Genomic DNA, 12,882 nt, shown 5'->3' on the forward strand with positions numbered 1-12,882 from the left:
GAGAGTACACTGTATGTGACTAGCCGTCGGTAAAATAGAGGCGACAAAGTATTAGTCCCTAAAATCGATGGCCGATAAACACTAAAACAATTCGGTTCATCCAAGTGAACTTTTATCACGCAAAAGGTGTCACAAGCGTCATTGGCCGGAGGTTCACAGAGCGCTTAGACATTGCTCTTATGCAGGAGCCGTGTGCAAATAAACACAACATCTTTGGTTTTAATTCTTCAGCTCACAAGTTAGTATTTTCTAAAGACTAGCCAACTCCAAGAGCTGCAGTTTTGACAAACAAGAAAATAAAATTCTCTCCAATTTTACAGGATTTATTCAACGAGACGTCGTTGCAATAACAGTGGAGGCATCGACAGCTAAGAGGAAGCAGGAGATTGTGATCGCATTTGCCTACTTCACTGGCGATACGGATACTGCCCCGCCTTCTGAAATCGATGCTCTCTTAAAGTACTGCGGAAACATAAACCAGAGGTGAGTACCTACTAGAATAACTTTCGTCAAATGATGTCAATGTATGTATCAAGGGAGTTCAACCTACATTAAACTTACAAGATATAGACGGATAGTCCAGGGTGGTGAATCTACCAGGTAGATTTCTCCCGATACCAATGTTCGTTTCCTTGAGCCATTTAGCTCCTCGCTTCGCAACGATCTACTCGATCTAGTCCCGCCGATGGACCTAACCTGTTCAACGGGCCAGCCAGAAGGTGCTAAGGTCTGTCCAGTCATTCCGGGTGGAGCGTGGCGATCTACTCGCCCTAATCCCCGGTGGTGGATATAGCCGACTCACGGTCTACCCGGGAGGGTGTCGGGGTCGGTCCGGCGATTCCGGTGAAGCCCGACGTCCGGTTTACTGGCGCCCCGACCCTGATACTATGTCGCGTACTACTCAACTGGCCCAGGCGGTGGACCTAGTCTACGCCGATGGAGAGTTCCCGGGCGGCGGAATTTCTTCCATTTATTTATTGTCGACGATATTGTAACTGTATTTTCTACACAGTGTAGACCTGTACGGATCAGTTCCTCGCCTGATGTGCGAGGTCCAAGAACCTGAAGCATCGCTCCATCTGCTTGTTAACTCGAGCAGCGACTCTCAGCGAGCAAACCAATCATCCGATTTATCTTGCCAGTCTCCGCCTGTTTGGTGGCAACGACCACCGGTAGTCGAATCGCCGCCGTTTGAGGCACTCCTTGCGATTTCCTAATCCATATAGTCACTGGTACCAGGGTTACCGTATTCACAGATTGTTCTGTAATGTCACAGATTTTTTTTCACAATTTTTGATTTTTTTACAGACGACAGATTTTCGGAATTTTGATGAAACACATTTTTTAGAAATATTGTGATTTTTCACAGATTTTTTGGAAATTTAACACGGATTTTCACAGATTTTTTTGTGTTTTAGTCATCACAAGTGGTAAAAAGATTTTTTGACCGAATCATTGATTTCAATGTGGCATCCCTGGTTGGTACATCCAGTTTGCACTGCTCAATCAGTGCACCCTTCAATTCTTCTACGGTCATTTGTAAGTAGCGGTTGGTCACTACTCGGGTTCTTGTTTACCCGGCGGACCCTTCTTGTCAGGGCGGCCTAGGTGCTTCTATCAGAATTTCGGATTTTCGTATACAAACAAAAAAAGTTAAACAAACAAATAAATTTTACGGTGTTTATTTCATCCAATTCTCCACTTCACTGATGCTGCTGGTAATTTACTGCTGCGAGCGGTTTCTCCGGCCGGCCGGGACAACAATGGTCGAGTTCTCCTTATTCACGTTGGCTGCTTCGGCACCGGTCCTTAACAATTAGCTGGGGAGGTGAGCTTGGCTCTTCCCTCTCCTCGACTGTTACCTGTAGAGGAGAGCAAGGCTCGTTCGATTTATCCTCTACAGCCAGAGCGGGTGCGTCGGAGCCTTAACGGTTAGTTGGAGAAGCGAAAACTCCTTTGCACTTAGCTTCCCTTGGTGGCGATCCGGCACCACAAGTCTCACGAGCGCTCAAACTACGAACCGGTAGCTTTGAAGGGTATCCTTCTGTCACACACGGGCACTTCATTAAATTGTTTCTGTGGCGGTCAACTGTCCCGAAACTGCCTACCGAGGACGTCTTTTCTTCACCGTGGTCTGTCACTATCTGTCTTTTTCACGATGGTTACCTTCTTCACGACCAAAACAAAATCGTCCAACCGCCCCGCCTCATAACTGTCATCCCGATGCGCAAGCGCAGCATAGTCAGCACACTTATTGCAGCAAGAGGAGAGCGGTGGCCTATCTAAGCCCTATGTCATGTATATACAAATGTACAACAACATTTTCTACAACTATCTGCACGCACAAGACTTTTCACAAACCCGAAAATAAAAAAAAAATACAAGAAAAAGTGAACGATCATAAGGAACAGTGGTAAGCATTATGTTACATAAACAATACACTCTACGGAGTGTTGTACACAAAAAAGGGTATATTTCCATAGTGCTAAATTGTCCCCATGACGGGTTACACGTTATCTCGTCTAGACCATTGCAATCGACTACAATCTGCGACAGGGCTCTCACGTTCGCTTCGCTTCCCAAGGATTTAGCACCGAGCTCGCGGTAGGTCAATTTCTTGATGGATCCTTCTTGAGCTCGAAGATCATCTCGCCTTTATGAGTACGCCTCGTTTTAGCAACATTCTCTCCCAACTGCCAGCACTGGGTTCTCTCTCAGTTTCTTAAAAAGAGCGGAGTAGGATGTCTTATCGTTCGCTTCGATGATCAGTGCATCGCCCTTGTACCTCTCGCGAAGAGACTTTCGTTTGTCTTTCCCTTCTTGTTCCTTCTTCTTTTCTTCCTATTGTCCGTTCCTCCCGCGTCACCTGCTGGCTTCCCACGATGCACCCGCCACGATCTTTTCCAACCTTCCTCTGGTCGCTGGTGCCCTCCAGCTCACTGTTCTGCTTTTTTGGATCCTGTGTGGGTCGTCGTGTCCCTCACTCGTTTCTCCGAGCGAATATTGTGGTGACTCTTCGCTGTCACATCAGTTTCTGCCGTCGCGTGTTCTGTGGCTGCAGATGATTCAGCTGTCAATAAGAGTGCCTTCTGCTCGCGTTCAGTAGCTGTTACGGCCGATTTAATACTCGTCACTAGGTACTAGCTGCCTGATGTTGGTGTGCATATTGTGCTTGTCCTTCGTGAACTCATGGAGCTCGTCGATCTTTTTTCTTACCTCCGTCAAGTACGACGTTCTAAGATGTGAGTCATTCTGGGTGGTGTCGCCACCTGATGTCAGGGTGAACATTCCATTCAGTAACCCATCTCCCGTTGGTTTCCTCGTGGCTCACTCTGTACCAAGGCGCTGCCGGTACTCGCTGTGGCTACCGGTGATCTCTGCAGTTTACCACTCCTTGCAAGCGTAATCGCGGCCTCCTTCTTTTGCTCGGAGTGCCTTTACAATCACATTTCTTTTTGTACGATGTCTCCCTGCTGGTGGGTCTTAATTCCAGGCCGCAATCTCAACTCGTTGTACGTAGTTGCCTATTGTGATCCATTGGTTATCTATACACGCAGTGAGGAGGGTTGAACACGATTCTTCATGGGGATCGGATCAGCGTTAATCAGTAATGCTACAGCTGAACCTACTACCACCAAGTCTGGTGACGAGGTTCGAACGTACCTGTAGGTTCGCCCAGGTTTTACCGGGACGGAGGTAGTCGCACCGTTGGCCCACTCACCGTTTCAAGACGGTGTCACCGTTCCTTACTGAGAGAGCAAAACAGTACGACTGTCAGCCCAAAGTCGCCGTCCAATTCGTGGTGCGTGTCCTGTCGGTTGTTGTTCGTAATGACCAGTATGCGGTAATCGTTGATTCTGATGTGCCGGTTGGGCTAGGATGCTTTTACTCCTAAGATCTTTGATTTCTAAAATCTAAGGCTCTTACCAGAAGCGGCATAGACTCACTTCGTCGGAGCTGCTTTCGTAATTATGGCATTTTTAGAGGTTTAGCAGAGCTTAATGCTGCCCCAAACCCGCCACATCCTAGCAAGACTTTCCAAGACGTAGTAGGTTCGGGGGGCCAGTGACTGGTGTAACGTAGTCAGCGCGCGACAAACTAAGAAATTTATACATCTAGATACGAGAACCAAAAAACGAATGGATCTAACATTTCGACTTACGGATCTATTAACAGGACATTGTCCTGCCAAGTATAACCTGAGAAAAAATTGGCAAAAGTTCAGGTCGATTCTGCAACTATGAGCCCGAGAGCTCGGAACATATTCTCTGCCACTGCGCAGTATTATTTCTTTGAAGGAAGCGAAGGAAGGACAAACAGCTCGCTTCCAACTACATTGGATTCGGGCAATTCGTAACCTGTAGAGCGAACAGGGGCAGCCACAAAGGATGACCTGAATAGTGGTGGCAGTGGAAAAGTTTCCCCTTTGCCAAAAATACGCCGGCAGAACTGAAAAAACAATCCATTTGAAATAGAGAGGAGGCGTGTGGATCTGATCACATAATGTTTGATAGATGACTCCTAGATTGACCTTCTTATTTACTGAGGCTGAGTTGTTGCAGCTTTTAGTTTCTTTTCGATTATGTGTCCATATATTGGTCGCTTGGGCATTTAGTAAGATGCTAAAAAACAATTCAGCAGTTGAATTTTCGGTGTTGTTCTCTATTTTAACGATAAATGTGTAAACAAAAGGAATTATTTGAATGAATATATTTATTATTCCGTTCGAAAACTCACGCCTGCAGGCTACTTTTGGAAAATTCTTCGAAAAAAAATAATAAAAAAGGGAAAGAGTCGTGCAAAAGCTCGTTTCAATGAAGTTATAATTACATACTTGAAACACGAATTCAACACTCTAAATGCTGACGTTTACATCCCTCTAATAGTCCTCATACCCAGGCATCGGGAAGTTCTCGCTGTAGCTCTGCACTTCTTTCTTCAGTGCCTGCACCTTTGCGCTGATAGCTGGATCCTCGTGCAGTACGCGCTTAAAGTCCGCCAGTTTCGGTCCGGAAACTGCCGTAATATCCTTCGATAGTTTCAGTCCACGGTCAATGAAATCAACAACCTTGGCCATATCCGACTCGACGAGTCCTCGCGTCGTCAGTGCCGGCGTTCCCAGCCGAATGCCGGATGGGTTTAGTGCACTCTTGTCACCCGGAACGGTGTTCTTATTACAGGCGATGGAGATTTCTTCCAGTATATACTCGGCACGTGCACCGGTGATTCCGACGGGACGTAGATCCACCAACACCAGATGGACATCGGTTCCGCCGGTAGAAATGCTGTATCCTTTCTGGAGCAAACCGTCGCACAATGCACGTGCGTTTTTGATTATCTGAACCTGATATTCTTTAAATTCGGGGGTTTGGGCCTGCTGCATACAGGTGGCAATTCCAGCGATGGCATGATTGTGTGGACCACCCTGCAGACCTGGGAACACTGCCTGATTGATACGAGATTCGATGTCGTACAAAACTTTATCTCCGTTCGCCTTCACACTGCGAACACCTTTCCGATAGAATATGACACCGGCTCGTGGACCCCGTAGAGATTTGTGCGTAGTCGTGCTGACTACGTCAGCATACTCGAACGGTGACGGAATAACTCCGGCAGCTACAAGCCCGGAAATATGTGCCATATCCGCAAACAGATAAGCTCCGTTCGCGTCAGCAATCTGCCGGAAGCGTTTGTAGTCCAGACATCTCGAGTAGCACGAAATACCGGCGATTATGATCTTCGGTTTGAAGTTTCTTGCACTTTCCTCCAGTTTATCATAATCGATCAGTCCACTTGTTGGATCGACCTTGTACGGCATCGGTTCGAAAAAGATAGCCGTAGCGGAAATTTTCTTGGTGGCCGTCATGAAACCGTGCGTCAAATGGCCACCATCCGGTAAGTCCAGTCCCATGATGCGACCGTGTGGTTCGATAAGGCCGGTATACACGGCAAAGTTTGCCGGCGATCCGGAGTAAGGTTGAACATTACAACCCCACTGCTCCGGATCCAGCCGGTACGCTGCGAGGGACCGTTGCTGTGCAAGGATTTCGATCTCATCGATGTATTCGTTGCCACCGTAGTATCTGTCGGAATGGGGAAGAAAGCAATGTTTTAGTTCTGACGATAAGTTATAGTGTTATGTTTTGCACAGTTTTTGCTTGTTCTTTTCCCCTCGCGACAGTGATGCAGACACTGATAAGCAGCGTATGATCGAGGTTTGTAGGAAGTTATGACCTGGCTATTGCAGTGAAGGTTAGTGGGCATCATAACAAGTCGCATAAACAAACATCAGACACTGTTCAATATAAAAAACAAGATCGATTAAAATAGTCTTACAATTAATTAAAGTTCTATCAATGACTTTGCGTCCTAGAGTTGACGGTTGTTTCTTGGCGTTTGTGTGCCCCTATTACAGGCGAATTAAGATTATTATGATCATGATTAAACTACATCACTCTTCTCACCTCTGTCCGGGTAGTCCCTCGGAGTACTTGTTGTGCAGACAGGAACTCAGACACTGCAACACCGACAGCGAGGTAAAGTTTTCGCTAGCAATCATCTCCAGCCCTTGGATTTGGCGTTTCTTTTCCTTCCGGATTAGGGTCATCAGTTCGGGATCGGACTCCCAAAGGTTTTCGTGCAGCAGTTTGGCATTGGCGGACATCTGTGTATCGGCATGGAATGCAGAACAAAAAATTGTTTTATTATAATTGATAAATGATATCAGGTTAATAGTTACTTTAGTACGAGAATTAGAAGACATTTGCAGGCTTAAGTACTTTTCACAAATCAAATTCAAATTATCACACATATAGCTAGTTTCTCCGTGGCACTGTTCTCGTTGGTAGTTTGCAGCTGAATGAGTAACTGAGCTACTAGTTTCTATTTAGTAGTAACACGCTATCACTCAAGTTTTACTGTTTTTGCTAGCTGCGCTTACGAGAGCTTGATAGGGAATCAATAATACTAAATGAACGAGCCCTTCTTATCACTGCAAGGACAGATCGATGCTGTTTATATAGTTTTGCTCGGTATACGTAAATCTCTGAAACCAAGTTACCAATCGCTGACGTTGTTGTTAGGCGGAATGACTACGTCAGAAAGAGTCCACTGGAGAGATTACAAATATGTTTTTGTTATTGCAACGGATGGATTTGTACACAAAAATAGTGCGGATATGGTCGAAAATAGGTTAGATCGTAATCGAAAAAATGCCCAAATTCAAGACAGGACTTTAATTTGAAAAATTTCCTCGACTTTTCATATGGGTCGACAGTGGGTTTTTTAACCTGAACCAAATTTCTGAACTAAAAAAACATTTTAGATATTGAAATTTTCAAATGCGCATTTATCATTCATGAACACTAGTATTTGTAATTTATTTATAAGTAGAACGAAAACTTGTCAGTTACAGAAACTTTGTATCAAACAAAGTTTCAGTAACTGACAAGTTTTTGTTCTGCTTATAAATTACAATAACGATCCCACAGCGAAAATAGGTTGATCAATCTAACTCAATTCATTTGATTCCCTTCACTTTGACCTCTTGTTTCAACAGAGTTGTTATGAAGTAAGCAACCGAGCTCGTTATCAGCCAAATTAGCATCTAGCGTTATAGAGTGAGGAAACACAAACATAGACTGACATTAAGTTCGCACGTGTTTTCGTACATTTCCTGATCTAACCATTTTGAACCAAAACTCGGTAGCTAAACAGCACTAATGGGATTATGGTGACCTATACTTACCTTGAAAGTTTCTGCTCTAGTAGCACCGTTTAGGACACCGGAAGAGAAGCTGCTGACGGGACGATATAAACCCGATAAACCGTTCACTGTGGCTGCTATCTGCTGAACTGTTCCCAGAAGCTGGTGTTTATGGTTCGTGGATGACGAAATAGTGCTAACGCACTTACCGCCTGCGCCGATGGTAGTATTTGTGCCGGCATGGCGGCTATGCTTCTTATCCAGCGCGAATATCGGTCGCGAAAAACACATGCTTTTGCCTACCGGCTCCCCGTAGGTACGAGCGAGAGGTGCGATTCCAGTTCGTACCAAAGACGCAGACATGTTTGTGATATTTACGAACTGCACACAAACTGAAGTGAGTTTTTTGTGTAATATAACGCGGTAATTATTTATCCGAGCACCTAAGCACCAGAACTAGCGACCGATCGGTAAGGATCATGAACTCAACAGAGAATGAAACCAAAAGTATGTTTGCGGTCGATTCGCTTTCATCCGTATAGACTTGCGTTATCAGGGTACAATTCTGCCATACACAAGCGATAACCTCCAATTCTGTCCGTTTCAAACAGCAGTTTCAAGTTCAGGTTTTTAAATCGTGAAGTATAGTATAAGCAAAGACTCCATATCAAGAAGACTGGCAACTCTGTCCAGAATCCGGAGACAGTAACAGCAACGCCACTTGCGGGTAAAGGTGGTACTTTCCATAGTGATGCACACACACATATACATTTTTACATAAAGCTTCCTCCCTTCTTCCAATAGAGGCGCTGTAACCTCTGTCGCTTCTCGTTTGTATGGGGGAAGAAAAGAGATATCAGTCTTCTTGATATGGAGTCTTCGGTATAAGTACTATCACATGCCACCATCACAATATTTTGCAAGCATTCAGTGAGCTTCTTCGACCCACGAAATCATCACTCGTACATTGTGATAGTTGATAATTCTTTTTAGCCACGATCACTGCTGGGGTCTATTTCTTATCACTTGCACTTCATAAGATCTACCGGTTTTGTTTTTGTCCGCACTATCATTCCATGTAACATATACATAATAGGTATATTAAAGTCGCTTTTGTAGTAGTGCGTGTGTGGAGGTAAAATTTCGAGACAGCGAGGTTGTTTAATTACAGCGGTACATGAAAGCGCGCAACAGCGTGTCGCTGTAATCATATTCACAGTACAACTTCATTCGTATGAAACGTGTTTTGGAGTAGCATGTGTTTGATCGTCAATGAAGCTAAGGAAAGATACGACAATAAGGGCGACAGTATTTGTTTTAATTTTACGGCGGAATGTCCCAGCATCTTATAGGTTGATTTTAACAACTTGCAGCATAAATAATGGGGAACAAACGTTACTACTAGGATAGTGGCATGATGTTTGGTAGTGTTGCTATGTTTACAGGAAGTTTCCTTGTCCTGGTATAAGCTGCATTGCGACTGAACGTAAGTTTGTGTTCGACGCAATAAATCTGGAGAAAATTTGCACCTTAAGTTGTTATTTATCGCAACGCATTTCGTTGTAATCTGGGACGGGGCGAGCGGTTACGAAAAAACCTAACGACAAATGCAGCCAGCGAGGCTGCCAGTTTATTTAATACATGTTAGGCAGAAAGAGAGGCTATGCGAGACGAACGATAAAATGAACAGAAAAAATGGGTAGGTAATGTCAGAGACATAGCCGAAGTGAAGTAGGCTGTTAATTCGAATGCTGCAATTTTTGCTATCTTCTGCATTAAAATCAGCTATTTCGATATTTGTTATGATGTATTGTGCCCCGTTGTTGTGGTGCATTTTATCCCCGCACAGGTGCGCTTTGCTCTGCCCATTTTTCAAAGAACAATCTATAATGATTTAAAAAAAATGAATATTTTTCATGTTCCTGAATATTTTGCAAAGCGATTGGGATTTCATAGTAAAATGTTGGTTAAATGATATCATTAATTAAATTCTCCCAATTGATGGTCTATAGCTAAATTCTCGACAAACATAGGATTACGGCGTAAAAGCCAACTGTCAAAATTCTCTTTGAAAGGAAATTCCGGACAAACCGTTACTGACCGAATACAGTACATAGCAGTTATCGATAAAGAAAACTTTTTTCTTTAATCTACTGCCAACATCTGTGATTTGCGAGTTACGGTTTGTCCGGAATTTCCATTCAAAGTGAATTTTGATAGTTGGCTTTTAAGCCGTAATCATATGTTTGTCGAGAATTATGATTATATTTTCTTAGGGATATATTTTACCCACCTACACACACTTGCATTACATTCACATAAATCACTTGCGACGCGTTTGTGCAAATGGAATCTTGGTCGTACCTCGAAAATTTCAAACGTGCACATGCGAGACACATGCGTGGCAAAATTCAAATGGTAGGTTTGTTCCAAAGTTTCAAGTGGGAGGTTACCAACTCGGTTATTTTCAAGTGTATAGTACCTTTACAACCCACATTACCCACCGGCGCTGATTATTGAATATTTCATTATACATATGTATAGCGGGATCAAAATGCATTCGTCTTGCTGAATATTTTTAGAAATAGGCCACTTTAAAGTATGACATGTACAAATAAAGCAAATTAAGGGCCAAATCGGATAACAAATAGTTTTTGGACTTACTGGAAATTGAACTCACTCTACAGTTAAGAGCCCGTAGAAGAGCATTTACGCGTGGAATGTCAGAATTAGAGAGTTAAGGCGAATGCCCTATACATAATATGTTCAAACCTTCACCAAGCATATTTCTTAGCGTAGAGTTTTCGCAATAACCCTACCATTGCCACGTATGATAATAACCAACCACGAATGTAGTTAACTAGTGAAAGCTCCATTACTTTTAATGGAGCTTTCACTAGTTGAACTGCGAAATAAGTAAAATCATTTAGCTGAACATAAAATAAACCGGTCTTAATGTGGATGTACAAATCCCGTCATACATGCAGCAGCTATACAATTAAACTGTGTTTATAGCAGCATATACTTAGCTGATATGTAAAAAGTTGTCGCAGTTTGCCCCGACTATCAAATCAACGGCAGAAACATATTATATTAGTATCCAATAACCCGACCTCATCTCTTTCACACAACACAACAACCAATGCTAATCAAATCGTCATCGTCAATCGCACTACAGCTTGCCAAAAGAAAATTAGCCAAATGACGAATTTATCTGAGCCAGCCACGCATAATTTAAGGTTGGACAGAGAAAGGGTAAAATTCGCAAACGAAAAAAGCAAATTTTTTCCACACCGTATGTCAGATTTTCATGAAAATCAATCAGCAGTACTGTAACAACATTCTACATACGCTGATTGATTTTTATGAAGATCTGACATACGGTGTGGAAAAAACTGCTTTTTTCGTTTGCGAATTTTGCGCATTCTCTGTCCAACCTTAAAGAGCAAGAGGGCGGGGTTTCTCGCACCCAACCACCCCTTCGCACGCGCACATTTTCAATGCGTTTATTGAACTCCGAAAAAAGAGCGTTCAGCTTTTTCTGCGATGTGTGCTGATCATTATATGCATGAAACTGGCACGCATGTGCATCATTGGATGGAATGATGCCTGGCGGCAGTCATTGAATATATTCCAACCGAAGAGTTTGAGCTGACACAAAACGTAACAGCTACTACGAGGTCAGAAAGCAAACTGACGAATCTTCTCTTATGTGTCGTTTTTATACCTGGCCACCTTTACAAAATACATTATTTTCGTTATCTATAATATACGTACATTTTACCGAATTAAATACAATATACGTGCACATATTTCCGATCAGATAGTGCAAAAATATAGCGATTTCGATCAGTACAACGGAAGTTATGCGCATTTGAAAACTGGGAAAATATCTCAGCAGAAATTTTTGAAAAGTGACCCCCATATTGAAACATTAGAAGTATTCTACTTCAAAAGAAAAAGAAAACATCTATCCGCAGGTCCCGTCCTAGGTTATAATAATACTGGTAGCATCGCAAAATGCCAAGGCTAGCAGATGACTGAAGTGTCAGGTGACTTGGTTCGAAAAGTGAAGAAGCAACTTGAGCGAAATCCACAAAGGAGTGCCAATCAAATGACTAAAGAACTGCAAATATCCGTCCGCAGCATCCGATGCATATCGAACAATGAGCTCAAGGTCAAGTAAGACCTAATAGGGCGAAGGAGTTGCTTCACTTGGCCAAAAGCGGTCAAATTCCGAACATCGTGTTTTCTGGCAAAACAATTTTTTAAATTGTATTGAGCAACACGTAAACTCTTTAAGCGATAGGGTTTACTTGACCAACCGTTTACACGAGAATTTGAGTAATCGCTTGACCATCAGGAGGCAGAACCCGGTACAAATAATGGTTTGGGTCGCTAAATCTCTGAGCCATTTTGGAGAACAAGGTCCGAAGTAAAAAATACACCAGCCTCGAGACGCAGATAAAATCCATTGTTTGTGAGTGGGCCAAAATACAGGTAAGTCATTCGGGCAGCTTGCGATTCGTTTGTTCATTGTCTCAAAGCCATTGTTAAGATAAAAGGTGATCATATTGAGCAGACGCGAATTTATATTGGATTTTTGATTATTTTCACACATTGTGTACTTTAAAGTAAATAAAAATAAGTTTTCAAACCGAATTTATGGCCTTTTTAATTGGGTACACTTTAGTGCCGAACCCTGTAGAAGTGCTTGGAATCGCAGTTGGCTCGCAAAACACGCAGTAATGCCCTTCGATCCTCTGAGCGAAGTGGTTGGGAAAGCCTCAGCACAAATGTTTCAACGAGGCTAGTAGATTAAATAAGATACTCGTCTGACGAATATGTAGTATTCAATTGTCCTTTTTGACACACACTTGGGGGCGGGCATAGCGCAGTTGTTAAATTAACTGCCTTGTACACAACTCACATGGTTTCGATTCCCAACCCCGCACACATGGTAAGAGATTTTTTTTAAAGAGACTTCTCTAACCCGACAAAGAGGTGAATGACCCTACGGTTAAAACCTCTATATTTAAAAAAAGACAAAAACATTTTCCAGGCTGTTAGGATCTTGAGTTCTTTTCGGGTAGTTATGATTCGTAGACATTTGCTCGTAGAATTGTGACAACCGAATCGATCAAATGGGCGATTGAAAATTTGCTCCGTACAAGTCT

The 12,882-nt window shown here is 43.1% G+C and overlaps 1 protein-coding gene across 2 annotated transcripts; it reads right to left on the reverse strand.

Moving 5' to 3' along the window:
* Positions 1 to 4,695: 4,695 nt before the first annotated feature.
* LOC131682895 (serine hydroxymethyltransferase) lies at positions 4,696 to 8,316 on the reverse strand. Of its 2 annotated transcripts, none has more exons than XM_058964695.1 (3): positions 7,748 to 8,316; positions 6,465 to 6,664; positions 4,696 to 6,083 (listed from the first exon to the last, which is right to left on the reverse strand). In XM_058964695.1, exons 1-3 carry the CDS (start codon positions 8,066 to 8,068, stop codon positions 4,880 to 4,882), a joined length of 1,725 nt encoding a protein of 574 aa, XP_058820678.1. In that variant the 5' UTR covers positions 8,069 to 8,316; the 3' UTR covers positions 4,696 to 4,879. The 2 variants fall into 2 exon arrangements, with proteins under 2 accessions (XP_058820678.1, XP_058820685.1); XM_058964702.1 differs by lacking the exon at positions 7,748 to 8,316 and adding an exon at positions 6,740 to 6,986.
* Between the last annotated feature and the right edge of the window lie 4,566 nt (positions 8,317 to 12,882).

The sequence above is a fragment of the Topomyia yanbarensis genome, chromosome 1, assembly GCF_030247195.1.
Source record: "Topomyia yanbarensis strain Yona2022 chromosome 1, ASM3024719v1, whole genome shotgun sequence".
NCBI classification, from domain to species: domain Eukaryota; kingdom Metazoa; phylum Arthropoda; class Insecta; order Diptera; family Culicidae; genus Topomyia; species Topomyia yanbarensis.